This window comes from Anser brachyrhynchus (genome assembly GCF_964034855.1).
Source record: "Anser brachyrhynchus genome assembly, chromosome: 8".
NCBI classification, from domain to species: domain Eukaryota; kingdom Metazoa; phylum Chordata; class Aves; order Anseriformes; family Anatidae; genus Anser; species Anser brachyrhynchus.
Genome location: NC_137702.1, coordinates 3,908,788 through 3,936,710, shown reverse-complemented (window position 1 = coordinate 3,936,710; position 27,923 = coordinate 3,908,788). Strand labels below are relative to the sequence as shown.

General features: G+C 46.9%; 3 protein-coding genes across 4 annotated transcripts in view; 1 reads left to right on the top strand and 2 right to left on the bottom strand.

Annotated features, from left to right (window-relative positions):
• The window catches only part of HOOK1 (hook microtubule tethering protein 1), a 30,442-nt gene extending 26,498 nt beyond the window's left edge, over nt 1–3,944 (top strand). For both annotated transcript variants that reach the window (XM_080602610.1, XM_080602609.1), the window contains exon 22: nt 240–3,944. In XM_080602610.1, the coding sequence (XP_080458736.1) occupies nt 240–398 (159 nt within the window). In that variant the 3' untranslated portion in view covers nt 399–3,944. The remainder of the gene's footprint in view (nt 1–239) is intronic.
• A 3,141-nt stretch (nt 3,945–7,085) lies between these two features.
• Nucleotides 7,086–13,393, bottom strand: CYP2J2 (cytochrome P450 family 2 subfamily J member 2). Its single transcript, XM_080602690.1, has 10 exons — nt 12,671–13,393; nt 12,124–12,455; nt 11,399–11,561; nt 11,007–11,156; nt 10,385–10,545; nt 9,514–9,690; nt 9,124–9,256; nt 8,665–8,852; nt 8,021–8,159; nt 7,086–7,738 (listed from the first exon to the last, which is right to left on the bottom strand). The coding sequence occupies exons 2-10, from the start codon at nt 12,310–12,312 to the stop codon at nt 7,563–7,565; spliced, it is 1,476 nt and encodes a 491-aa protein (XP_080458816.1). The 5' UTR covers nt 12,313–12,455; nt 12,671–13,393; the 3' UTR covers nt 7,086–7,562.
• A 107-nt stretch (nt 13,394–13,500) lies between these two features.
• LOC308199099 (cytochrome P450 2J2-like) lies at nt 13,501–24,584 on the bottom strand. The gene is made up of 10 exons (XM_080602689.1): nt 24,533–24,584; nt 23,608–23,876; nt 21,844–22,006; nt 21,095–21,235; nt 19,388–19,548; nt 18,434–18,610; nt 17,767–17,908; nt 17,405–17,592; nt 16,359–16,497; nt 13,501–15,741 (listed from the first exon to the last, which is right to left on the bottom strand). Exons 2-10 carry the CDS (start codon nt 23,812–23,814, stop codon nt 15,563–15,565), a joined length of 1,497 nt encoding a protein of 498 aa, XP_080458815.1. The 5' UTR covers nt 23,815–23,876; nt 24,533–24,584; the 3' UTR covers nt 13,501–15,562.
• Nucleotides 24,585–27,923: the final 3,339 nt, after the last annotated feature.

The window sequence follows — 27,923 nt, the reverse complement described above, 5'->3', positions numbered from 1 at the left end:
AATGTCATGCTTAATAAGGGAACTAGTTCACAATGAACTAAAATTAACATTATATAATGAGTGAATCTTACGTTCTTCTGCATTGGTTCATATCTTGCATGGCACCACAAGGCTATATTAGAAACATAATAAAAGCAATTCTTTGTGCATGTTAAGTAAACGTTAGTTTTGCGTATGAAAGATGACCCATTTTTCTTCTGTTTTGCTGTTGTGTTAAGTATTATCTAATTCATTTACAGAGCCTAACCCTCCAGAAACTAGGTATGGAAGCTAGACTGGTTGGCAGTAGCGGTGCCTGCAGAGATGGCCCAGGACGCTCCTTTCTGGCTCAACAACGCCACGTCACCAATACCAGAAGGAATCTCACTGTTAAAGTACCGGGTGCAACATCTGATTGAACTACAAGGACCATGAGGGAAACTCACAAGCTTAAGTGTCCTTAAATGTTTTATAGCTTCCATTTTAACTACTTGATGAAAGAGGAGGTTATGATGGAGGGCAAATGTGAATTCAACATCAGAACCTATCAAGAAGCGATAAATTTGATCAGTGGTATCTAGAAGGTAGAACATAGTTTTCCAAGTAGAAGTAGATTTAATAACTGCAGTATGTATTTACAAGCACAACTTAAGATTTATATTTGCCTTCAGAATATATTGTAAATATAAAAATTGGCACTATATATTTAAAGCTATTTAAAGTGTTTGGGCTAGAGAGTCAACTTTTGTAACAGGGAGATGTTATGCAAAAATGTACTTCAGGAAACTGGCAATATTTGACGTTTTTGCTGGGCTCTTCTAAAAATAAATTTAAAAGATCAGTACCAAGTTTTAAAAATGCTTTTTAAATAATATAACGTACAGTTTTAGAAGTAAGAAAATATTTGCATTTATTTAAAAAATAAAAATAAAAAATAAAAATGTAGTACTAGTTGACTTGTATAAGAGAAGACAGGCTTTGTCATCTCAAGTCAGAGGCACAATTACTCAGTCTATTTAAATAATGATTAAGTCTGTGCATATATACACTAAGGAAAGCCTGTCTTTTAAGATGTTGAATTCACCAAAGCCAAATAAGCTGACTTTTTTTCCTGTTTAAGAGAAAAAAAAGCTATTGTATTAACTGAAGTCTGGGCTATGTTTTAAAAGTCTGGAGTGTTGGTACACTGCATTTATGGCGGGGAGAGAGTGAGAGGCCAGGGCGCAGGTAGTGTTGGTGTGGGTGGGAAGGAAACCCGTTTATTTCCAGCTATTTATACAACCTCTTGAATAGAAATTAATTTTCTTCATTTTTAAATGTGGTTTCACTGCAGTTATTCTGAACTAATTGTGCTATGCAGGCAGATGAAAGATTGTTTTGCTAATTGTTGGCGGCAAAAATTATTTGTTGGCAGGGAGAAGAGTGCATGAACTGTAGTAGTTCCAGTATCTAGATCTAGGAAGATGAGATTGGGATTAATACCTGAAATTTGGGTGGGGGAAGTTGTTACCTTTCACAAAATGATGTCACTTTATTTACGAAGTGTCTTATTTTCATTGCAAACTGTATTTTTAAGAAGTTTGCTAATTCCATTCTTCTTTGCAAACTGTCTAGAACAATCTCATTATACCTGTGGTTAAACAAAATAAAATTACAGCACGCCTTAAATGAATGCACTTAACACTAAGTAGTTGAGGGTGCTGTACCAGTCCAAAACCTAATGTAAATCTCAAACATATGCATGAGTGAAAGCATATGTCTGCACCACTAAGGCCATCTTTTGAGAACTGGGTTCAGCTTTGCTTTTGCAGAATTTTCTGCTACTTTGAGTATGTTTTGAATTGTGAATTCTGTGTAGTCTTGCAGTTTGCATGCCCCTCAGTATGGCTTGCTCTTTGATTTCTTCCTTCGCAAGCATCTTAATCTTTTTCTTGGGCATTATATGCAATGCTAGAGAAAAGGGAAGTATTCATTTTTAATACTTAGTAAGCGTTGCTTCTTAATTGAGGTGATGGCTTGCAGTGTTAAACGTTTAGGCATTCCGTGAAAATTTCTCCTTGCAAAACGTACATCTACACGAGGCATTTAAAAGCCACACTCGTGAAAGGTGATAGGAACAGAATATTGCAAACGAGGTGTTGTTGGACAGTTTTGGCTGTCAGGTTGTGTTCTTCAGGACTCTGCTTTTTTGGACTACCTCTTGGGTTTTGAAGTCTTTTACTGCTGCAGTGATAGTTTGTTTGTTTTTTTTAATTATTATTATTATTAAGATACAATTGTGTATTTAATCCGTTAGTGGTGTGGGAGCTGGTGGTGAGCAGCGGAACATAAGCATCTTGCTAAGGCTTACTCTCACTTTTCTAAAGCCTAGTACTTCGGTGTGTTCTAGTGAAATGTGAAAATGTCACTGATGGTGTCGAATGGGTCTCAGCTTTTGTTCTTTACGGCATGAAAACTTTCATGGACATCCTTCAAGTATTCATTTAGTTAATAGGCTTGATACATTTGTTGTTCTCACAGTGGTAGAGCTGTGTCAGTAGTTATATCAGGTGCTGAATAGTGAAAACCTTGGAGCAAATGTCTTTGATGTACGCTTCTCAAAACTGCAGACCCTGGGACCAAAAATGACCAAGAACCTCCCTATTGTTTAATTAGAAGCTTGTCTTCTGAGTAGCAATGAAAAAATTTAAATACTGAACTACTGCTGGGGATAAGCCTTTTTCAGGGCAGGGTAGTCCCCAGGATTCTTATTGGGGATGCCGAAAATGAATCAGGTGTTCACATATTAGAAAAGATTTTACTTATTTGGGATTTTTCAAACTGATAAAACGTCAGTGGCTAAATACAGTCTTATTTAGCATTTCTTTGGGATTTTGAGAACCTGTGGAAGAATGGCTATTTTATAGCTGGTTCAACTTGCATTACGTTCTGTGAATGAGGAACTGATCCGCAGAAATAACTATTTGATAAGCCATACTGTTGTATTCACTTCAGCTCATCTGGGTGTGCAGAAAGGATCGTAATAAATATCGTTTTAATATTAACTTAATTAGCGTCAAACACAGCTGCTACGAGAGTTGCTGTGTTATGGCTAAATGTCACGTGGCACAACAGCAGAACGATGCTAATCTAAGTGCTGTTTGATGCAGCGTGCGCCACTGTTAAGCTTGGCCATTGCTGGGGCAGGGCAAAGAAAGAGGCTGCTTGGCTCTGCAGCAGGATTAATTTGTGTCATATCCAGATTTCACGGTTAAGAACAGATTCAAATGATGAGTTGAAATCATGCAATATTGCTGAATTTAATCAGCACTATTAGTAATTTTGGTCGTTTTCTGGTTAAAACGGGTAATACAGATCCAAAGAAGCAAAAATAAGTTCTGATTGACATATCATTTGTTAACTCATAATTTTCTTTATATGAGATTAAGAATAACTGTTATGGAAGAGAAGTGCTTTGTAGCAATAATACAAATTTGGGGCTAGTAGGTTCTTCTTAAGGTGGATCAGGCAGCAGTTTTGAGAAGACTTTTGGAGCAGCTGTATTGTAGTGGATTAAGAAAACGATAAAAATTTTCACTGAACTCATTTTTTTTCCTTCATTAAATATATATGTATATGGGTATTCTATTTTATACAATATAAACTTACTTGGAAATAAGTAATATAAGCAATACCGATGTTTTATTTAAGTAGCCATAGTTTAGGAAATAGAAAATGAAAACAATTGTTTGAGTTTATAATGTCTAGTAAAATGATTTTCTTAAGACTTCCTTGCTTTTTTCCCTTTCCCCCTACTAGTCAAGCTAGAGTTAAGACTTTCTGTGTATCAGTGTCTACATCGTCAGTTTAAAACAAATGTAAACACTGTGTTGCATAGAACCTGAAAAGTTGCACTAATTTTTAATCTTTTTTGTTTGTTTCTTTGGAAATAATTCTTTTATATTCACATAAAGATTTTTAAAATTCATTTATTGGTGTCTTTATTCCAAGCAATGCCTTTAATGGTCCCTAGGTGCTGTAAGTATCCATACTTGTAGGCAACACATGAAGTGATTCTGCATGTTGTTACAATCACACTGTCCCAAATGTCCCATTATGTGATACGTGTCTTACAGCAGCAAATCTGAGGTGTGTGCTGCCTTCGCCTTGTCTTTTCAGCTTGTTCCAGCTTACAGTTCTGCTTTTATGTCGAGCTGGTTCCCTCTCCTCAACTGGCTGGCAGTCATCTGGTGAAGTGGAAAGGCTAAAGCCTGCTACAAATGAGCTGTCAAATGACTTACGTAATTGCTTATAGCTACTGAAACAAGTTCAGATCCCTGCATGCTCTCCTCAGCCACACCACAGAGAACACTAATGAACAGGTACCTGCTTCCGCAACCCCGGCCCATTTTTGTTTGGAGAAGAAAACTGACTGCTTTCTTCAGTCTGCGTTGCAGGTTGTTAGTTGGACAACTTCCCTGTTCCTGAGCCCTAACCTCAACCTAGAAGTGAGACTGAGACCAGGCAGCCACTCAAGGCCCTAGCATGAAGAGCAGCAGGGAGCAAGTGGCAAATTTCCTTCAGGGGCCTTGTTGCAGACCTGCTTTTACCACAGAGCTTGATTTTTCTTTTCTCTGAATTGTGATCCTTCGCCTGAGCAGCCTGACATGTAAGCAAACACTTGTATTGCCTGTTATCCATGAGGAGGGGAAGCTGAGGGATATCCTGATGCAGAAGGGTCTTTGTGCTGGTGGAGATGTCCCAGTGAGGGTGAAGCAAATGGCCAGATACAGAAGACTCTCTCTTTTGTGTGCATATGTGTTATTTCTAAGACAGGACTTAAAAACATTTACAGAGAACAAGACTGCAGGTGTTTATTTGAGGGAGAAGGGAAGGAAAGGGGTTATCAGCTGCACAGGAAGCCTGAGCCAAGCTGCAGGATGTTTTCAGCCAGTATCTGTGGCTCAGCTTGAGGGGAGCTGCTGTGGGCACGCACTGGGAGCCCCCGCTGCCTTCCTGAGCAGGGGAGGAACGAGCAGAGCAAGGGATGCTGTGTGCAGGGGGGCTGGTTTCCAGGCGCTTGCTTACCCAAAGCAGCATCCAAGTCAGGCTGCCTGGCCCTGGCACCCTGTTTGCTTACACCTTTTCTGGTAGCTCCTTCAGAGATGAGCGCTGCAGCTGGAGGCTTGTATTTTGAGGTGATTGATGTCCCTGGAAGAGAGCCGCAGCAGTACAGACGCCGGTGCAGAGAAGGGGTGGGGAGGTCAGCCACCCGTGTGAGATGGTTTAGGGGTGTGTGGGGCAACATGTAAGGAGCCACTGTGCAGAACAGTCATGTGAAATGTGCTCTGTGCTCAGAGCTTTACTTACCAAATGGAGACCTGGAGGGGAAGGAAGCCTTTGTATATAGCAGCAGCCTGGGAAAGGAAACTGGAAACTGAGCCAAGGAGGAGGGAAAGAAAAAAAACCTGACACCTGCAGACTGGTAGTGCTTTGGGAGTAATGTGCACAAGAGAAACATCACTGCGCCCACCTCCCTTTTCCAGTTGATTCTAGGCATTGAGCCCACTTCAACCCTTCCTTCCCCTTTTTGCTCTCATAAGGAAGGAAAAGAGAGAACATAAGGTCAGGAAAATCAAAGGAACTTCCCTGTTTCTGTTGTGAAGGGAAGATGCGGGAGTCTCACTGGGAGCAGGACAGGAGGGCTGCTGTCACGAGGGTGTGGGGAGAGGAGGGTCAGGGTTGTCTTATCCTTCTAGTAGGCGCCTGGTCAAGTCTTCATCTTAAAAAAATAGGTTGGTTGGCTGGTTCCCACTGTATGCGCTCACATCTCTGCCTTACAGATCTGTGAAACAGGAGCCTCAAGTGCCAGAAATAACATCTTAGTTCAGCCTGTTGTCTTCCTCCTGACTGTGTCTGCCACCGAAAATGAGAGGCTGGGGCAGAGCCTCCCTGCCAAGTCCTGCGCTCAAAGGAGCCTTGCCAGAAGCGGTGTTCACCCACTGTCGTTTCTGCGTTGTGTGGCTGTGCTTGGGTACAGTGTGCAGGTCTGCAGTGTCAGCTCAGCGTTCCCCATTGCCTCCTCTCCGTGTGTGGAGGAGAAAGCTCAGGTTTGGAGAGAGAGAGGTGGGGGGAAAAAAAAAATAAATAAAACCCACCTGGGCATTACCACTTGCATGAAAAAAGATGCTTTTAAGTTCTTAGGGGGGTGACTGAATTCCCAGGGGGGTGACTGAATTCCCAGAAGAGATGCAGGGGAAAAAAAAAATGCTTCCTCTGGGAACACGTGTGCACACACAAGTGCTCTGGGAAAAATTGGTGCTGAGAAAATGAACAGGAAAATGAACAGGAAAAGATCGCTCTGTCCTCGCTTCCTCAGCAGGTGCCGGGGAGCTGGAGGTGTGTTTTGGTGGTGCTGCGCTGCGCCCTGGCTCCCTGCCAGGCATCCTGGTCCTGCTGCCGCGAGCTGCGGCTCCTCGTGCCTGGGGCCTCGCTGGGCACAGCCCTTCTGAGCCGATGTGCGACTGGCGTTAACCCTCAGCCAGTCCTGGGACGCTTTCACCTGGCGTGCGGTGGTTTTAAATAACGATAACTTGCCACCAGTGCTTTCCAGGGGCCCTTCTGTCCATTGGACTGAGTGCAGCAGGCTCAGTCGTGCGTCGTGCCGGAGCTCCCCCCTCCACCCCGTGCATGCCAGCCCCTTTACAACGCAGAGCAGGTAAAGGGGGATGAGTTAGCATGTTCTAGGAGGCAGGACCCACAACTTCTGTAGCTACAGATGCAGATTTTATAGAGAGAGGTCGGAAGCAGAGGGAACTGCCTGTGCTCTGTGTGGGTGTCACACCGTTAATTACTGTGGTGGGCCAGAACCCAGCCACAGGCTTTTGTAGTTCTCCTGCTGGCTCACTCATGTTGTTGGGGTCATTCATATTCATCAGGCCTGCATGAATCGCCTTCACTGTTCCCGTGCCAACCTCTCTGCTAACGGAGAGCAGTGCTGCGGTGGTGCGTGTGGGCGCCGCGCAGCTCAGCGCCGCTCTGTGCGGCCACCTCTACCCGGGTGTCCCCATCCCCCAAAGCGCTGGCATGACTGGTGGCTACAGACAGTGCTGGGAAGTGCCTGAGCTGCTCTTCGCTTTGCAAAATGCTTTATGGCAAAAATGTTTCAGGAACGATTTACTGATGCACAAGAGAGATGTTAGTTGTTTTTTTTTGGTTACAAATTATTTGCCAAAGATAAAGCGAAAAATGTTACCATTTGCTACCTGTATTAATGTTGTAAAACAAGGGCTAACAGTGAGAACATGGCAAGAAAATTAGCAATACTTTAGAGAATGCAAAGGTGAACTCTGGCCATCCATCATAAAATTAAGAAATTCCTTAGTCCCTCGTTCATTGCAGTGCCGTGCTGCAAGCCCAAAAAGTGCCTTGGCAGATCCTGCACTAACTGCCTTTCTGATCTGATACAGAGTGCAAGGTCTGTTTGTAAAAAGAAATTACTTTGCTATAGCTTTAAAAGGAAAAAACAGCCTCTCCCTGCAGGCAGGAGGTTGGTGCCTCGCAGCCAAGATGTTCTCTCTACAAGAACAGTGGCCACGGCTTCCCTACCGTGGCACGGCGCAGATCTTGTAGGGATGGGGTGCCAGCGTTATGCCCAACTTGAACTGGAGGCTGAGGGTGGTGTCCGGCGGAGCCTGGATGGTGAATTTCTGGAGCAGCGTTGTGAAGAAGAGGAAGAGCTCGGTGCGCGCCAGCAGCTCGCCCAGGCAGGCACGCTTCCCTGCGGAGACAGCCACCCACCGCGCCTTCAGCCTTCGCTGGCTGCAGCATTGGTTTCTCTGCCAAAAAAGCCTCGGCACCCACCCCCTGCAGGAGCATCACCCAGCCCACACCGCCTTGCCCACGTCACTCTTCAAAGACCAGTTTTGCACCTGAACTGAGCTTCCCAAGGTGTTACAGCACAGGCTGCCCCCAGCCTGGGTGACTTGCTGTCTCCGTTGTGCAGCTGGAAGACCCAGTCCAGTGATTCAGTACAGAAGCACCCAAATCCAGCAAATCTTACCTATAGAAAATGGCATAAAAGCCTCCCTTTTCCGGAACTGACCATCCTTCAGGAAATGCTCAGGGTTAAAAGTGTCTGGGGTTTCCCACTCCTCCTTGTCAAACATCACAGAGGTTAAATTTGGGATCATAACAGTGCCCTGAGATGAGAAAAAGAAAACCACTTTGCACCTTCTCTGCCACCGCCAACAGGAGGTGGATTTTTATCCTCCCTTCTTGCCATGAAGAGCATTCATAGTCAAAGCTGGTGCGAGTATTTGTTAACTCCCATCACGTGGCTGGTTTTTCCTACTATGCTGGAGTTGTGGTGATTATACAACCACAATTTTCTGTCATCAGCAGTATTTCTATTTGCTGCAACCACAGGCCAAAGTTCATCCAAACCACAGCTGCGTGATAAGGGATCTGTGCCTGAGTGGTGCGTGCAGGGGCCTTGCCCCACAGCCTTCAGCCTGGGTGTGCACGATTCACCGCGCTCGAGAACGGTGTTTGGACAGAAAAAACCCCCACGTGATCGCTAGGAGTGAGCTCTGGAAGGGGCAGGGATGCTGCGGGTTGGTCCCTCCTGCCTGCAAGTGAGTGACCCGGCCCCTGAAATGAAGCGGAGTCTCCTCCTTGCACCTTGGTGCTCAGAAGTGGGGTTACCTTGGGCACACAGAAGCCGGCCAAGACCGTGTCCTTCACTGTCAGTCTGGGCACGTTGAAAGGGATGATGTTGCTTTTCCTCTGCACTTCGTGGATGACAGCGTTGGTGTAGGGCATCTTGTTCCTGTCCTCCAGGGCTGGTTGCCGTGACTGCCCGATGACTGCATCGATCTCGGCCTGCACACGGGCTGTTTGGAAAGAGCAAGGGTCAGCCAAGGTGTAGCAAAAACATAAAAAAAAAAAAAAAAACCCGGGGACAATGCGGGGTGTTTGCCGGAGGGTCCCCGAAGGATCAGCCCAGGTTAGTCATGGAGCACCAGGGGACTCCTGAAAAAAAACTGTTTGTACCTTTTTTGTGTCAGTGCAGGGGCATTCCTGTTTTTTTTATCTCAAAGAGAGTCTCCTACTGAGCTTTGAGAGCTAAAACGAGCAAATGTACTGCCCCGTTGCTAACTGTACCTTGAATTTTGGGATACATGGCCATATAGAGCAGAGCCCAGCGGATAGTAGTGGAGGTGGTCTCAGTCCCAGCAAACAGCAGGTCGAGCGTGCACGCCACCAGATTTTCCTCACGCAAGTTGCTGCCATTGGGCTTCACAAAAAGGTGTGTTAGTGCTGCGTGAACAGCGAGGACTTGCCGGTCCTGCCTGTGCCACGTCAACCCCAAGGGCTTTGGTAGAAGCCCCAAGCCCCCTGCAGCCCCATCCCACCGATGGGTGTCCCAAACTCGGTGTCCATCCTAAGCACATCAATGGCCACCCCTGCAGCTCAGGTGGAGGATTTGGGCTTGTTTCTTGTCCCTCCTGACTTCTAACCCCCACTGCAGAAGGGTTTGCTCTGCTTGCTGACCTTGGCCATCTCCTCCAGGTAGCTGTCGATGAAGTCCCGGCTCGCTGAGGGGTTCCAGTCCTCCTTGTGTTTGTTGATCTTCTCAATCACAAAACTTTTCATCAGCTTCCAGTTTCTAAAAATGTTTTGGTGGGATCCAGGCAGGTACTTTACTATTGTGGGGAAAAAGTTGTACAGCTTTGGACGCAAAAGAAAAAAAAAAAAAAGCAAATTGAATAAAAGGCTGAAAAACCACTTCTGTTATCAAAGCTTGAGAAGCTTGCACTGCCACACTTGCTACACTGCTGGAGTAGATGGAAATAACAGCTCCAGGAAAGCATTACAAAAAATTGGTGTCTCCGTTGTGAGAGTGACTAGTGCATTACTCGGAATCACAGCGGGGAGGCTGGCCGCCAGTCGGCAGGGAAGGTGATGCTGGGTGGCAGAGAGCAAGGTGAGCATTGCACTGTTTGAAAATCAGGCAGAAAGAAATGACAGGTGAATCTACACGGTGCAATGGAATGGGGAATGGCAAAGACTTGGCACCCTTTGTGTTTCTCTGTCCCATAACCTCTCCCGGAGACCTGCCCAAACCCTCTGCTGTATCCAGCTCCTTCCCAAAGCATGTGAAAACTAGCTGGGGGTAGCTCAGCTCTGTCATCTGTGGGGCCTCCACTTCACCAGGATGCCTCCAGGGAGCGAGAGGGGCCACACAGCTGTAGGAACCACCATGGAAGACCTCTTGGTCCCACAGCAGAGGAGAACATCTGGACTTGACCTACCCTCTACGTTCAGTGATGAAAAGGCTGTAAGTTTTGAGGTTGACTCCAGAGAAGCAACCATGGCCTTGCAAAACTGCAAGCTGTCTGTGCTGGTGGCAGGAGGGCTGTACCTGGCTCATAATGGTCCCGTGGAGTCTAACGGTGTCTTCCATCAGCTGCAGCAATTTTTGGTATTTCTCATCGTGGTACTCAAACCGATTGCCAAAGATGATGGAGCAGATGACGTTTGAAACAGCATTATTGATTTTAAAGTGAGGGTTGAAGGGATTCCCTGGAGAAGGAAAAGGGAACGTTCAATTCTCTTCCAGTCTCCACAGAAAAGGAGAAGGAAATAGTCATCAGAGGTAAAACATTCCATGAGTAGAAGTGAAGTGAGTGGCCCCTGCTGGGCACCCTGCTGGAGACTGGAGATGTGTGTTTGGAAAGGAAGGTTGGAAATGCCTGCAGAAGAGTAAATGCCATTTGGATAAATTGGAGACATTGGTGCTTACAGGCACACGAGATTTTTTAGATACTGCAACGGAACAGTAAGCCAAAGGTGGGCTTTGGGTGCTACCTCGCTGCAGTCATCAGTTAATTTGAGGGCAAAACACTCCTGGAACGAAGCTGGGATGCTGGCAGGGCGCTGGCATTGCGTGTGAGAGGGGGTATTTTCAGCAGGCATTAGCAAGCAGTGAGTCATGGGGGAAATTATAACGGGCCAGACTGGTTTCTGTGGGACGTGGTCCTCACCCTGCTCCTCCCTGAACACGTCGGCGAGGAATCTGCACTCCTCCTGTATCCGCTCCTCCAGGCTCCTCTTCCCCAGGCCAAAGTTTCGGAAGGTGGTCAAGGTGAACCTCCTCTGCTGCTTCCACAGGTGCCCGTTGGAGGAGATCAGCCCTGGCAGACACATCCCCCCGTGAGCGAAGGCAGGTGCCCTCCCCAGGGGGAAGAAGCGTGAGGGCTCTGCCTTTCCCAAGGAGGAGCAGGACCTCTGCCCCTTCCTCCTGGGGTTCGCCTGTGCCAATGGCTCTGCTTGGCATGAGTGCCAAACCACGGTGCTGCCCCCCAGCCTCCTCCTGGGCACGTCTGCAGGGTCAGCGCTGTGACTAGGGTCAGACGTGTCCCCAGTGGTAACTCACCCAAGCTGCTGAAGATCTCTGCGTCGATAGGCACTTCAGGGCGATCCAAGAAGTTGTCTCCCTGGGTTACAAGGACTTCCTTGACCAGCTGCAGCCCACTTACGACCACAGACCTCTGTCTGCCAATTTCCATGCTGAAGATGTTCCCATATTTGTCGATAAGCTGGGAAAAGGGTAAATAAGTAAAAGGGGATTCATTCACCAAGAATTTGTCTGTTGGGACAGGGACAGCCCTGGTGTCTTGCACCCCCAGGGAGGGACAGGCAGATTTGCAATGCAAATAGGGGAAGCTAAGCTTGGGAGAGGAGAGGGGATGGTTGCACAAGCGTTGGCTTGATTGCATGTGATCTCTCTTTTCCTCATTTCCTGAATCAGTCTTCAGGAGTCGGTGTACATTTGAAATAAACCAAGTAAAACTTTCCAGGTTGCATTTTCCAGGCCTTGCAAGCCTCAGTTGAGCTAAACAACTCTTGTTTAACGCCCTCCCCAAAGCCCTTCCGCTCCTATCAGATGCACCTGCAGCCGCGGTTGGACGTGTGGCATTGTGCCATGCCCTTTGCCTGTTGTCTGGCTCCTTATACCTGGGCAAACTTCATCCACATTGCTGCTGATCAAGAGTCGAGCTCCTGCCCCCTCTGGGTGAGCCCTCTGAGTCCTCGTGGGCTGTGGGGCTGGGTTGGGTTGGGTTGGGTTGACCCCCTTGCAACGCTGTGAACCCCCCTTACCTTCTGCATCGTGGCTTGAGGGTCTCTGAGGTTCAGAAATTGCATGTTTCCCACGAAGGGGAAGGAAAAGGGGCTCGGGGGGAAATCCTTGGGCTTTCTCCTCTTCATGTAGTCAGCGACGAGCAGGAAGACGAAGAGGAAGATGAAGAGCACCTGGAAGGAGATGCTGTCCCAGAGGAAGCGCAGCATGGGTGGTTGCGATGCTCAGCACACGGCAGGGCAGGGACGGCGTGCGGGTGCAGCGGGGGGCACGCAGAGCTGTGCGGTGAGGCTGGGGCTGGCCTGGCCTCCAAGCGGCCTTCGGACTCCTGCTCCCTCGGGTTTCGTGAGGCCTGTTTGATTAAATCCCTTCCTGAGCCAACTCACACATCAACTCCGGTCCCATTAAAAATAACCCACAAAACAGCAATTCCCGTTCCCCTCTCTCCTCCCACCTCCCCACCGCTGCCTCACAAAACCCCAGTGATCAGCCTCCTCCTGCAGAGCACAGAAACGAGCCTTGCAGGGCAGGGATTAAACCCTCCTGGCACCACCGCCGTGCCCTCACCGTGACGGTCCCGGCCCCTGTCCAAGCACCTCTCGTTGTCCTCGTTCGCGGCGACTGCCTCTCAGGTACTCACAGCCCCAGAGTGAGCCGGGTTCAGCTGGGATGTACGAGATAAGGTTGCACAAACCCTTGACAAGCTCTCTGAGTCACGGGGCGAGGGTTCGTCTCTGCGGAGTGGTGAGGGCAGGACGTAAATACGTCTGGACTCTGAAGCAGCTTCTAGGAATGGTTGTGTCCTGCCCCGGCGGTGACGCTGGCCCTGCTCCCAGCCCGCAGACTTCCCTTCCCGCTGCTTTCGCTAATGAGGCCGGGTCCCGCTGCCATCTGGGTGTCTGACCACGCGCACGCCACACTTCATTTTCACATATGCCTTGTGTGTTAGGGTGGAGGAGCCGGCTCTGGCTGCTTTGCTCCGGGGACGTCCGGAGCCGATGGCAACACGGAGGTGGCCAAGTGCCACTGGGGCTGCTCCATGTGCAAGGGGGCGAAGCTGCTGCGTGACCTGCACACCTGATGAACTTGGAAAAGCTGAATCGCTGCTCTGCCATGGAGCTTAAAGGGGAAAGGGCCTGTTTTAGAGGAGAACCTCTTTTTGCCTCTGGCTTTCAAGCACACTTACGCATCTGCATGCAGAGATGCATGCGTTCCCCTTCACTCACATGAGATGTTCCACTCAAAATAAACAAGTTCGTGCCTCCTGCCTTTATTGCATGGGGTCTTTACAACCCCCCCCCCCTTTTTTTTTTATCCCCCCCCCCCCCCCCCCCCTTTTTTTTGCCACTGAATTGGGGGGAAAAAAAAAAAAGAAAAAAAAAGGAAGAGTGCAACCATTTATTCTCTCCCACAAAGCAGTGTGAGTAGAGAAGGAGGCACTAAAGTAACAGGGAAAGGCAAGTTTAAAGTGGAAGGGATCAACATTTGCTAAGCCAGTTCAAACAAAACAAGCTGTCCCCACACACCAGAGGTCAGACCTGCACCGGCGTGGATAAAAATGGAGAGAACCCAGTGTCCAGTCCTGAGTGGCTCTGAAAACTCCTTAGGTGGAAAAAGCCCACAGATCCTTTATTTTTCCTCTATTAGAAAAAAAAAAAAAAAAGAAAAAAATAAAAAAAAAAAGAAAAAAAAGAAAAAAAGAAAAAAAAGGAAAAAAAGAAAAAGGCACCTGAGGCACCTGTAACCGTGAAACATTAATTAAAGCTACGGTAAGATTAAAGCAACCGGTTAGAGTCCGGCTGCGAGAGCGGCGGGAGGCGTGCAGGGCTGAGCAGAGGACTCTCCCATGTGGCCCAGATCTGCCACTGCACAGCGAGGGCTCCGCAGCCCAGGGGAAAGGAAACGCGAATTAATCCAGCTTTTCTGTGAGCTAGCCGGTGTCCTGCAAGTGTGCACATAGAAAAGTCACTTAGGAAAGGTCGGAGGGAAAAAAAAGAGTGAAAAAGGTCTTTGCTGTGACTGTATTGTAAACTAAAGTGCATAGGAGACAGCTTGGGATTTTTAAGTATTAAAGCCTGGTTGCAGAACTGGAAAATTTCCCCACCAGTCGCATACTCAGTGGGCTCTTTTCCAGGGAGATCCCAGTGTGGGCAGGAGCAGGGTCTCTGTCATGGCCCTGTGGCCCCCAGGGCTACCTGCTGAGCCCGGGGCTGTGGAAAGGGCACATGGCCCCCCTGGGCATGGCCCCAGGCCTTTTCTTTCAGGTCGTCTGTTTTACGAGCACAGACCTCTTGGGTGTGAGAAAAATCTCAATAATTTTCTTCAGACAGCATCTTCTGTGAAGCTATTTTATTCGCGATTGCAATGGTGGGCGTCCTGCCAATTAGAAGCGCATTATAGTAAACAAATCATAACCTTTTATTGCCTACTACCCGACGCCTGATCACCTCCCGTGTTTCCTCATTGGCAGAGTACTACAGGTTCACAAGCTACTCGCCGCTCCCCTGTACCATATATGTACAATTTTTTTTGATCAACCCTTTAATTTCTCCTTTCTCCTTTTTTTTTTCCTCCTTTCTTATGTTTTGAGAACTTGTGATCTTTGTTTTTTTTTACTGTTCCCACACTGCTCATCCTGTTTTTCTCAGTCTTCTACCTTATTTTGGAACAGTGAGGCCTTCTACTCTCTACTTATCTACTTAGCATTTCTCTTTGTTATGACTACACAACTATCTCTGAACACAGAAAGTTAGTTTTCTGCTGCAAAAACACACTCTACTTCAAAAACATGTTCTACCACAAAAACACAACTTAGTTTCTCACATGGGATAAGCCTTTCCTGCCTGTACAATTTCAATATCGTATTTCTGGAGACCTGCTGGAGACGCAGCTCCTTGTGCCATCCTGCCTGGGCTGGCCTATGGTAGGAGCTGCTACTACTACCACCTGGTAACCTCCTTAAAATTTCCACATATATGGGAGTAAAAAATGGATGTTGCCTCTGCAAGAATGCCTGCTTAGATATGGGCTTTCCATAGGAAAACAAGCAGTGGGGTGTTGTGAGGAATGTGCACCGCCCCAGGCCTGAGGCCTCCTGAGGCTCAGGATTTGCTGTGGCAACCTGGGTGTCCATAATGGTGCTGGGCATGAACCCAGAACTTCCTGGGAGCTGCTAAGGGTGGAAATGAAATCATAAGGCTTTAGAATTCATGTATTTTGTCAAACTGATAGAGGGGAGGGGGCAGGAGACAAAGGGAAGTGTCCCAAGGGCTGTCCTCATTGCAGTGTGCCGTGTGGCCCTCCTGCCCTCCCTACCACTGCCCGCAGGTAAAGCAAGGCCGCTGGGTGCTAGATGTCCGTGACCCGCCATTGCAGCCCAAAATCTGAGGGGCTGGTTGGGAAATGGGGCATTTTCCAGTGCGTGAGGGGCCAAAGCAGCGGGGAGGGGGCTCAGGAGCATCAGCAGCGAGGCAGAGCGCGGAGCTGGAAGGGTTTTGGGCAGCGCGTGAGGCTGAGCGTGAAGGCGAAGCTCAGCTTGGCACTGGCTGGCACCTGGAAGGTGAACTTCTGCAGCAGGGTGGTGAAGAAGATGAAGAGCTCGGTCCTGGCCAGCTGCTCCCCCGGACAAGCCCGCTTGCCTGGAAAAGGAGCAAAAAATCCGCTCTGAGTCTGGAGCAAGGTTTAAGCATCATCCTAGAAAGCTGCTCCAGCAGCAGGGGGTAGTTGCATTGTTCAAGGAGATGGGGGCTTGCTGGGGCTGTGGGGCCGGTGGGACATGAGGGAGGCGATGTCTGGGGTCCGAAGGGCCTGGTTTGGGGTCTCCATTGCCTCCTGGCTCCTCTCGCCTGAGTTGGATTGCACGGGCTGCAGGAGCTTTTCTTCCTAGCAAGGTTAGGTGGCAATGTTCACCCACACATCGTACAGAAACCGTCCCCAGAAGTTTCCTGCTCTGCAGACGGCAGTGGCTGTTCAGATGGGTGAAGAGGGGAGACTCGTCAAAAAAAAAAAGAGCCCATTTACACAGTTCTTGCAGGAGGAAAAAGCCTTATTTTTCATCCTGCAATAACAGAATTGATTTCCCTTCGGCTCAGAGCAGTCAGTATTAATTGCCAGGGGATTTTCACTGTGGGAAATTCCAGGCATGGGCTGCTATTAGAGGCAGAAAGCTGGACACGGAGCAGTTCCCCCTGCTCTGATGGGGGGAAAAAAGAAAGCATTGCAAACAGCAAAGCCATCTCCCCATCCATCTTCCTACCTGCAGAGAAGGGCAGGAAAGCCTCCCGCCTCCTGTACTGGCCGTTCTCCAGGAAATGTTCAGGATTAAAGGTGTCTGGGGTCTCCCACACGTTTTTGTCAAACATTATCGAAGTCAGGCTGGTCATCACCGTGGTGCCCTGCAAGAGGTGGAGGAAAGAGCAGTTTGCATGGAGAAGAAGAGCTGATGTGCTGTCAGACTAGTTTATTATTAGCTCTGCTCTACACACAAAGTAAACTACTAAGCACAACATGTTTTTCATAACCAACGTGGTTGAAGAAGGGTGAAAGCCTGCAGGATTGTTCACTTCTATGTGCCACTAACTATCACCGTGGTGTTGATCTGTACCTTGTGCTGCTGTCACTGGTGATGTTAACATAAATCAACCTTAAAACAATAAAATCATGTTCCCAGAGGAACTGGAAGCAACTTAACCAAATAATTTTTTTATTGATCCTTTTCACTGTGCTTTTTGTTAAAACTGTGTCTGGTTTACCTTCGCATCCTCCATCAGAGAAAGAAAAATATTCCAATCAATGTGCAGCAAAATGCCCAGATTTTTCATTTTTAATTTACCAAGAAGCAACCAATCATGTCCACGGAAGAGACCCAATCTATCCAAATCTCATATTTGCTTTCATAATGCCAGAACAATGTATACACGTCAATAAGTATTACTTGGCTTTTATCGAGTGCTACTTTTAATAGATTATTTTTAATACTCTGTGGAATTAACAAATCCAAGCTGCTTGCTTTCCTATATTTCTTGGGCCTCTGCTCATGTAATTCATGGAAGGCATCTTGTATGAAACGAAACCTTGTAAAACTGAAAATTATGACCAACACAAGAGGATCTTACAATTCTCTGTAAGGAGGCAAGACCCATAACAGCCCTACAGCGTCCATCAGGACAGCTCCTATTTTCTATAGAGCTGAGATATCTCCATTAGACCCTGCAGGCTGGTGTCTCCAGGCGAGATCTGGGGCTGGGGCCGTGAAGACCCCGTGCTGGCGGGGCGAGGAGGGGGCTGCTGTCCTGGGCATACTTTGGGCAGGTGGAAGCCAGCCAGGGTGGTGTCGCTGGTGGACATCCTGGGCACCCCCAGCGGCACGATGTTGCCCATCCGCAGCACTTCGCTCAGCACCGCGCTGGTGTAGGGCATGTGCTCCTTGTCCTCCACGGTGGGCTGGCGGCACTGGCCGATCACGGCGTCAATTTCGAGCTGCACTTTCTCTACAGAAACCAAACAAACAAAAGAAAAAAAAAAAAGATCTATGCTCAAAAAGTTCCCAATAAGAAAGCTGGACCACAGGCCTGTCCAACATGGTGAACCTGGAAACAACTCCATTTTCTGTTTCAATTATCTGTTTTGGGGCTGTATAGTGAAGGACCCATCGGTGGCCCTACCCTGAATGTGGGGGTACGCAGCCATGTAGAGCAGAGCCCAGCGGATGGCAGTCGCCGTCGTCTCCGTCCCGGTCAGGAAGAGGTCCAGGGTGCAGCAGAGCAGGTTTTCCTCGTGGAAATAAGAGCTTGTGTCACCCTTAAACTTGGGTAAAAAGAAGAGAGTGGAAGTGCTTAGTAGGAAGGGGATGCTTTCAAAACCCAAATCCAACGCCATCTGTCTGTAACTCAAATCTTTTATTATCCACCACGCTTGGACTTGGAAATTTTGGTCCCTTTCTTTCATTAAAGTGTGAGGTTTCCCCCAAAGCCTGCTTCAAAGTCTGCTGTATAGCAACTTTTAAAAGCAGGTAACATTTCTAAATGTGAAGTTTCACCACAACAAGCACCGTCCTGCGAGTTCTCACAGAAACCTAAACACATTCCCTGAGAAACCTCCTACACCGTGTGACAGAATGAAAAATGGAAGAAGACAAAGTGTAAATACTTCCAAATGAAAAATAAAAATAAAGAAGTCTGTGCATTTTCAAAATGATCAGACTCCTGCTGCTGCTCCAGTTGGATGTGAATGATGTAGGGAGGAGAAGGCCCCTCTAACAAAACTGCCTTGAGTCTTGTCTGCTTGTTTTTGGGGTTAAGCTTTAGGTGGCTTTAGGTATTTCCCTCTCACCTTCTCTATTTCCTTCAGGTAACAGTGAATGTAGTCGCCTGACTCAGACTGGTCCAACTCCTCCTTGTGTTTCGCGATCACACCCTTCACAAAATGCTGAAGTTTCTCCCAGTGCCTGAAGATTTTCTGGAAGGGCCCTGGTAGCCATCTCATTATCAAAGGAAAAGCATTGTACAGCTGGTGAGAAATCAGAGCAGAAGAGCACTTCTTAGGTTAAAAAGGAAAGCCGGGCATGACAGTTGAGACGGTACTACAATTTATTAGCTCCGCTTGCTATCAGGAAAAAAATCAGTTTTGCTACAAAGGTCAATATAGTTACACATGCAAATAAGTAGGAACAAGATAAGAATCAAGCAGATGTTTACTGCTGATAAAGTTCTCTGACACTGGGTGGCCGACGCTGTCACCTCTTGCGAAGGGCAGGTTGCAGGTGGCTGCCGGGGTCAGAAATGAGTGTCAGGGGGAGCAAGGACAGACCCAGCCCGTGGCCATGCAGGAGCTATGGCAGCCAGTCCCCAGAGCTGCCTACTTGCTTATAAACCGTGCCTCTGAGTTCTTCTGGTCATAAAATAAAAGTATTTGAGAGGCTGGCTGGGAAGGGGGTGGGGGAGGAGGGAATTTTCACCGAGTGCTGTGAATATTTTCTCTTCTTTTGGTAGAAATATAGGGACTTTAAAGATTTTTCCGTTGCTTTTCTGTTCTGTCAGGTATAAGGTTGGCTTTACAATCTCACAATCTTTTTTCTCCATGTGCCTCAATAATTTTAACTTGCTTGCCTGCATTCTTGAAGGATTTAATGGATTAACCCAGCCTCATGTAAAACAATACCCGTGGTCATTTCCCTTATAGCACGACCTTTTTTACAGGGAAAAACAGATTACTTCAGTACCTTAGAAACTTGTTTCCAAGCACTTACGTGGAGCTGAAGTTACAAAAGTGGCAGACTGGCTTTACCTGGCCCCAGAAACTTCCTATGAGCAGCAGTGTTTCCGCAAGCAAGTGCAGCAATTCCTGGAAGTTGTTGTCGTGGTAGTCGAACCGGTTCCCAAAAGTTATGGAACAGATAATGTTTGAAACAGCGCTGTTAATTTTGTAATGAGGGTCAAATGGTTGTCCTGGTGGGAACAAAAGGAAAGCCACGGAGCTTGCTTTTAACTCTCAGATAAAACGTTCTGTACCCGACCTACAGATGTCAAGCCGGGGTGAGACCTCTCCTACCTCTCACCAGTGGTGGTTCTGAGGCTTTGCCTCGTGTCTTGGGCTCCCCAACACCCCATCACCCACCTGAAAGTTGGGCACTGTGTGCCATGGTGCCCTCTCCCTGAGGACATCCCTTCCATAGAGCCCAGGCTGCTGGCACACACAGATGTTAGCAAAGAGCTGCTGAAGCTGGGTCTGAAAGGTTTCCCAGGGAAAACAAGCAGATATGTGTTTGTGTGATCCACTGTGTTTTTGGTGTCCATCTTAAACACCAAGAGAGCCTGGGGCAGGGAGCTCAAGACGAATCACACTGCAGAAATGCCTTTGTGCTGGCCTTTGTGCACCACAGGGTAATGAAAAAGGAAAATCCAGAGATGGCTGCTATGGCCCATAGGCTCCTAAAAGAGTGATGTGTGGCCTGATGCTCATTGCACCTGCTTTCCTAAGGAGGGCTATCAAGCAGAGGCCATCATCTCCTCAGGCACATTTAGGCAGCCCAGAGCTACTTGCCGTGATACGAGAGCCTAATATCAGTAATGAGTCCTGCACAGCCCTGAGCTGCTGTCGATATGGTGGGGAGCATCGCGTTGAAATGCAAGGCACCACACACAGGACTGCTGATCTCTCCACTCCGTGAGAAAGTAATTAAGCTGGGCTGGCGCTCAGATACTGGAGTGATGGACATGATCACTATTTGTCATTACTAATGGGAAGAAAGGCCCAAAACAGCAGCTTAATTAGTTTATTGATTAGGACCGTAAAGGACTATAATCAATTGGCAACATGAAGTATTTGGACTGTTCAGTGCAACAGCAATTAAAATGGAGCAAGTTCAGTATATAATTTCACAATTCCTATTTAGATCTTTCTTGTTTACTATATATAGCTCCATAGAATTAGCTAAACCCCATCTGCTTCTATTTAAAGCTGAAGTGCAGCATCACCCATGTACCAACATACAAATTATTCTTACTAATGTCCCTCTGGCAGTTCTTAAAAGCTGGACCATAAAAGAGCAAGGCACACGCTTCATCTGTGCATGATACAAAAGGAAAGCCTGACTAAACAAGTTTTAAAATACTTTGCAAAACCAGAGACAGGCAGAGGTTAACAGAGCCTTTGAGCGTACGTGCTTGCTATCATGACAGCTGCATTTATACCTTCGCAGGGTAGAGAAAAGGCCTTCTTAGACACATAAACATGAAAACTTTAATAAACACCTAGCATATATTTGCTTAATATTAATAAGGAAGAAATGAAATTGAGGACCTGAGGTCTAAAAAAATGTTCTAAAAGGCACAGCATGGAAGTGTAAGATAGAAATTTGTGCTATTGTAGAAACAGCCTGCATGTTAAGAGGAAGAGTTTTAATTCCTGGAGGAAGAGTTTTACTTCTCTCTCTTCATCTGGCAAAAGGCTAGGTGAAAGGTTTGGGTACGGTGCTGCATGTGGGCTGCCTACCTTTCTCTTCCTCGATTGCTTCCACAAGATACCGGCTCTCCTCTTGCACTTTTTCCTCAAAACTTACAGCAATGCTTTTCAGTGTTGCTGAAGCAAACTTTCTCTGCTGCCTCCATATATGCCCATTTGATGATATGAGCCCTGTGGGTGGAAGAAGCAAGCAAAGATTCTGTGTTGAATATGGGTGATGGGATTCAGAAATGGCCATTGGTCTTATAAACCCCAGACCAAAGCAAACAAGAACTGCAGACATTGAGAAACCATAGCTTTGCCTGGGAATTAAAATTCAAGACTAATTGGCTTATGCTAAAGATCTAGCTTTATGAATTTGCTACTTTATCACTTTGCGTGGGAAAAAAGGTGTAAGCCAAAATACTGTAAGTACTATCACGCTGTTGGCAGAGCTGCAGGCAGGAGCTCCATACCCCGCCTCTGGAGCTACGTGCAGCCCGGGCAGAGAAAGGGAAGGGGAAAACTATTCAAGTGTGCCCGTCATTGGACAGCTTGCTTTTATGTGTTGTCTTTCATCCAGGTCAACACCTGACTTTGATCCCAGCGTCAGCCCTAAACCCCAGACAGAGTCAAATATATACCTGTGAGGTTATTAGACCCACTTCAGCACTTGCCGTCTGTGCACAAACTTTTATTGGCACAGTTACCGAGGGTTGAATTCAGCCTTCTTTCACTCTGATTGTTATCATTGCAAACAGATGAAACGTTTGTGGCAAAATCTCGGAAGCTGTACTTACCAAAGCCTCTAAAAATTTCTTGGAGAAGTGGAATATTTGGCCGATCTGCAAATATTTCAGCCTGGTGGACAAGAGCTTCTCTCACCATCTGGTACCCGCTAACTACCACAAAAGTCAGACTTCCAAACTGCACACTGAAAATGTTCCCGTAGCGAGCGGAAAGCTGAAAGAGAGAGAGTTCGTCGCCCTCTGAGAGCGAGAAGATGGAGATTTTCAGAACTAACCTGGAGAGGGCCTGACATCTAACTTTGTATTTAGTCCCACTTGGAGCAATGGGTTGGACTTAAGAAAAATCCAAACCCAAGTCTTCCGCAGGTCCCACCCAACCTCAGCTATTCCATGAAGGCTGGAGATGGCACAGAAAATGTTGGTGAGCTGTATGCAGTGTGGGAGGGATGGTTTGCTCATATTCTTTGATAGGTATGAAATGGCTTTCACCCAGCTGTTATTAATTAACAAAATTATTAAAATTTTTTATTGTTAAATATTTTATTGTTATTAAAAACAAAGACTTTTTTTGCTTTGTGACTGATGGGCACCTGTTCCTTCCCTCCTCTTCACAAGAGGCAAAGGCACCCCCTGGGTGTCCAAGCCCAGGCTCTTGCTGCTGAGAGCAGGGCACAACACGTAGTCCTCTTCACCAACTTTGTCTGAAGTAGTGAGGCTTCTTGCTCCAGCTGTCACACTTAGAAAGTGGCTCCAACTGCTGATGCTTAGAAAACTTCCTCTAATTTTAAGCCTGAATGCATTTATAGCCAATTTATAGCCATTTTCCTTGCATGGACATTGCTAGCATTATTCTCTCCTCTGCAGTACTTAACTCCCTGATGTATAAGAGCAAGGGACAATTATACCCTGTCTTGGGCTCTGCTTTGCCAAGGTCTCAGTCCATGTACTCCTTGGTGTGACTCTATAAGAGGGACACACATGGTTGCCCTGAACTGACACGGTGACTTACGAAATCTGCCTGAGGTCAAATGGTCAACTCTGTCATTGTATGTGCGTAAATTAATGCGATTAATTTTATTAGTAACAACTGTGCATTATTGACCCAATATCCTGAGCATACTGTCTCAGCCTTCCTCAAAGGTTCCCCTGGTGACAGCTATGCTAGTGGGCTGTGAAAATCTGGGGTAGATAGGATGGTGTCAATCTTTTAAGTAAAAGCGAGAGACAAAAAGTCACTAAAAGGATATTTGCAACCAGCATGTCAGAACCTTTTCTCCCACTTTTTCAGACAAGGTAAACAGCATGTGTCATTGGCTTTGGTGGGAGTTAAAGCTCTGGAAACCTTTCTAGAGCTATCTCTGCCTCTTTCTGTGGTACAGAAGAAGCCATGGAGAAGATTAACTCTGGGCCTTAATGTTTATTTCAGATATAATGGGGCAAACTGTTGGCCTCTGAGTGAAAACAACTTTGGGACGTGATCTTCATTGTCCAAACAATTTGTTTTTCACATGGCAAATGCCATCCCTCCCCCAGTCTGGCATGGCTTCTCCAAACCCTTCCTGGGCTCAGGCACAAAATGGCCATGGTCCAACGGGAAGAAAGAGGAGGCTTTCATCTGGTACGAGTTTCTTTTCCATCAAACCTTCCAACTCCCATGGAAGAGGAGGTGGTGGTAAGGGATAAAAAACCAAGAATGATTGCTATCATACACAGTTAATATACAGCTTGTTCTTCACGACCCACCTTTTCTTTGCAGGTTAGGTGACAAAAGTCACTGAGGAGGTAAAATATTATTAGTAGGAGAAACGTCCTTACCTTCTGCATCTCAAGATGGAGGGGCTGCCTTAAGTCCACAATGGTTCCCACAAAAGGAAAGAGCTGTGGCCCTGGAGGGAAATTCCTGGGACGTCTCTTTCTCACAAAGTCAATAATCAAAAGGAATGTGACAAGAATCACCAAGAGCATCCAACTCTTCAGCTTTTCCAACAGATAAACCAAAACAGGCCAAAGCTGAAGCTCCATGCTTGCTGGTGAACTCACAAGTTTTCATCCCAGGAAGGGACTTGATGTTGGTGTTAGACTTGCTGAAACAGGAGTAAGAAAGGACTAGAAAGAAAAATATCTAGGATGCCTATAGCTTACTGAGACAGGACTCACCATAGGCAAGCTGCTTTTGTATGTATGGCTAGTGCCAGACCACTTGCTAAATAAGTTTAAACATTGGGACCTCCAAAAACAACCCCCAAAACTCAACTGTTTGCCAAACAAAAGCGATCTTTCAAACATTTAGCTTTACATCCGTGAAAAGTCCCTGGTTTTCTTATAGAAGAAAATTCCTCCCTTCTGCCCTTAACAAAGAGCTCCTTTATACAGATACCCAACCAGGATTATAAGCATTACAAACATTCGAGGTTGTGAAAGCGGCTTACTTAGCTAATTACATATGGTGGGCGTTGCATAATTTAAAAACTGTAAGGCATCTGAGGTGATGGACAGCCTGCAAGTCGCTGAGGTGCTGATCCTGTTAACTGCTAAGCACCGTCTGTGAAGGGCTAGATGCCTTCAACGCCCTCCAAAGCCTTCTTGGCTTTGCTGGCGTCGGGTGAAGTTCAGGCAAGGGAAGAGCTGCAAGAGCCCAAGGCTCTGCCCGGCCACTTAGATGAGAGTTAAAGGAGCTTAATTTCAGGAGTGAGAACATAGGCTCATGCGCTTGCCGGCTAAAGGAGAGATTGGAACTTACGTTTTTTTAATCTCCTGGGTTTCCGAAAATCTCCTCTGAGTAAAGCTTCGTGCTGTCCAGGAGAAGACTGCAATGGTCTGATGGTGACATCTGTGTCCGTGAATCAGCCTTGCCAGCTGCCAATATTTTCACAACATTTTTTAACCTTTTAAGAACTGTACTGTGCAAACAAACTAAATTTGAACTGTCAATGATGATTTTCAAAAAGACTTGCCCAGAAATTATGGTAAGAAGGTTAGCATGGTAAATTTTTATTGTGTTCAGCACTTTTCAGAAAGCTTTGACTTATAAGAAAAAAAAGAAGCAGATTTTGACAGGAAGTAATCTTTGGGCAAAAAATGATATTTCTCTAGTCTTTTAACTCTTTTGAAAGCTTTACTGTCCATGTCTTCCACTGCCTTGGACTGTGGTGCCAGTGGAAGCACATGCAGCCTGGATGACAGACCTGTGCCTTAGGTACTGTAGGATTCCTTCCCAAGGGTGATGCCTATCTGCAACCCAACACTTCTTGGTTTGAAATACTATTTACAGGTTTCTGGATGGTATTAGGCACAAACTGAGAAGCAGTACTGGGAGAAATATCCCACATCACTGGTCTACAAGGTGCATTTTACTCATCACTGTAGCACGGCTGTGAGGAGCAGTGGTTGGACATTCTTTGCTTGTCCCCATGCCAACACACCTGAGGTGCTCCTCCACCCATCTGCATCGATGCACCTTCCTGGTGTGGCGAGCCGAGCCTCAGAGGCTAAATCAGGATAGTGGGCTCGTGCTCCTCATCCTGGCATCGGGGAGATGACTCGGTTGGTGGAGGTGTCAGCCTACAGCATGCTCAAAGGGACTGTGATGATAAGGCGTCAACTTCTGCTAGCCCAGTTTCACTCCTCTGTTCTTCGCTATGCCATATGATTTGTCAGCATGCACACAGAGTGCAGATCCCTCTACCACTTGTGGCTGCTGTGAATTGGGCTACGTGCAAAGCCAAGGTGTTAATGTGTTCTTCTGGGTGGTGTTGTGGGGGTGGATGCATCGTGGTTGACAGGAGAAATGTTATTTTTAGCTGGAGGAGCACATTTTGCATGTACTCACATGTGTCTTGTCAGTCAGAAACCTCATGCCTATTACTTTGCCTTGAAGCTTCACATGTCCAAATGCATCTCTTCACAAAGTCCTTAACATGTTAGATTTACTAAAAATGAGGGAAGGGGATTCTGGTATTACCACGGCTCTCCTAACCTTGGTAGACAACAACACCAGCACGTCGCCAAACTGCATTGCAACGATGCTGTTTTGGGTCCCATTTTTTAATCAAATCAGCTCATGGTGATGTGCACATCCCCAAAGCACTCAGGAAGTGATAGCACTTTGGTGTATGGGCAATGCAGAAGTGCTGGACAAATCCTATTTTTGCAGTCTCTACAGAACCCTTTGCTGTAACATCTTGGTCACCTGGAAGATGAACTTGTGTCTCTGGTCCTCACCATGAGCACAAGAACATCAGTCTTCAGTGTTCCTAATTGCCCAAATGCGAATTAATGTGAGATAAGGACGGTGCCATGACACCTAATAGGGAGCAGAAGTAAATCCACCTTCCCCAGCTCCTCCTAGAATGCCTCTTCTGACCCCAGTACACAACTTTTTGGCCACCTCACCTGAGCTCGCGGACACGGGGTAGATAGATACACTGTGCCATATTGCATGGACACACACCCATCACTGCTTAAATATTAAGGCATCTTGAACAGCCAACAGACAGAAATTGGCCCATATGCTTTGTACCTTCTTCCCTGGCTAGATGTCTAACTGTGTGCAGAAGGTTTTGAAACACAAAGAGAAACATTCTGTTAAAAATGCAATTACCATTTGTTTTTCAAGATATAGTATCCCATTATTTTTTCCAGAGAAGTGAAATTCAATAAGGTTACAACAGAATGTAGTCCAACAGTTACCGTACTTTCAGAGCATTATTTAAGCTACAGAATTTCTTAATGATTAGAAACATATGTAGGAAAAATCACATGCAAAATGAGAGTGACTGGAGACAATTTTCCCCCCGAACACTTTTTTTTTTCAGTCAAGTAACAACTCTGCGGTTCCCCTCGCAGCCTGCAAGGCTTCGAGGAGGCTGGAGGTGTGAGATCCCCACCTGCCTGGGGAGCTGCATGCTCGGGTCATGTCAACCAACAGGCTCCAGCAAAGTCAAAGGAACCACGGCATATTTTGCTGCTCTTTCTTGCTCGCATCACAGCTGTAAGGGTTTTCACCACGAGCAAGCTGGTGAACAGCAGGGACCACCCCAATGTGCGTGCTAGGGCCACGTCCCAAAGGGCTTCGTGCATGCACAGCTGCAATTTCTTGATCCAACCCAGGTGGGTCCTAACGGACCCAGGGGCAACAGCAGCTTTGGACACTCATTTCCTTCTAGAATTTGCATTATTGAATCTCGTGAAATCTACAGCAGATTTGTAATTGCAGAAATTGAGGAGCTGAGAGTCTCGGGGCACCTGTACCTCCCAGAGCAAGCTCTGGATGACATGCTTGAACCCAGTGCTTATGCAGGGGTAAAGCTCAAGTTCCTCACTTTGGGTGACTTCACTGGGACATAAGTGCTCCCATGGGAGCTCAGGGCTCAAATACCCCTGGTAGTCTGACTCCAAGCCCTGAAATCAGGGAGGACAGTTCATATTTACTGCCGGGCATGCACGGCAAATACTTAAGTGCCCTCCAATTTTCCATCTTCTCTTTCTTCTACCGATGAGCAGATGCAAATATTCTCCCACAGGCCTCTCACTCATTATCTCCTGGCCACAATGAAGTTTCCAGTATGAATTACAGCTATCAGCTAGGCAACTGTCACCATGAGCGGGTAAACTGAGGCATTATGAGCCTTATCCAAGGGTTATGAGTACACCTACAAAGGGGCCCATGGTGCAACCCAGGAAGGATGCCAGAGGATGGCACACTTGGTCCCCTTCTGTAACGCACCAAAATTTCCCTTTTCTACCATAGGAGGCAGTTGTGGTGAAGGGCTTTTGTTCACATTTGTCAGCCAGATAATTAAATGCAGGTTGGAGCAACACTGTGGGGAGCACTCCCTGTGCCCCCACACCCCAGCTCACCCCCACTTTTTGGTCTTTGGGATGAGATTTTATTCTCTTTTCAGCCAGGGGCTGCATTGCTTTTGCCAGCCCCATTCAGTGATGTGCCCTGTGTGGATTCATCGAGTCAGATTTTGGGGGTGCCAGGCCGTGCTCGCAGCATGCCAGCATCAGTTCCCTGCATCAGAGCTCTTCCTTCGGCTCCCAGCAAACCTTCAAAACGCTCTCCTTCCTAAGACGCACCTTTTCAGTATTCACAGAGAAGAGTACAGTCACATATTCCTCTCAAAGCC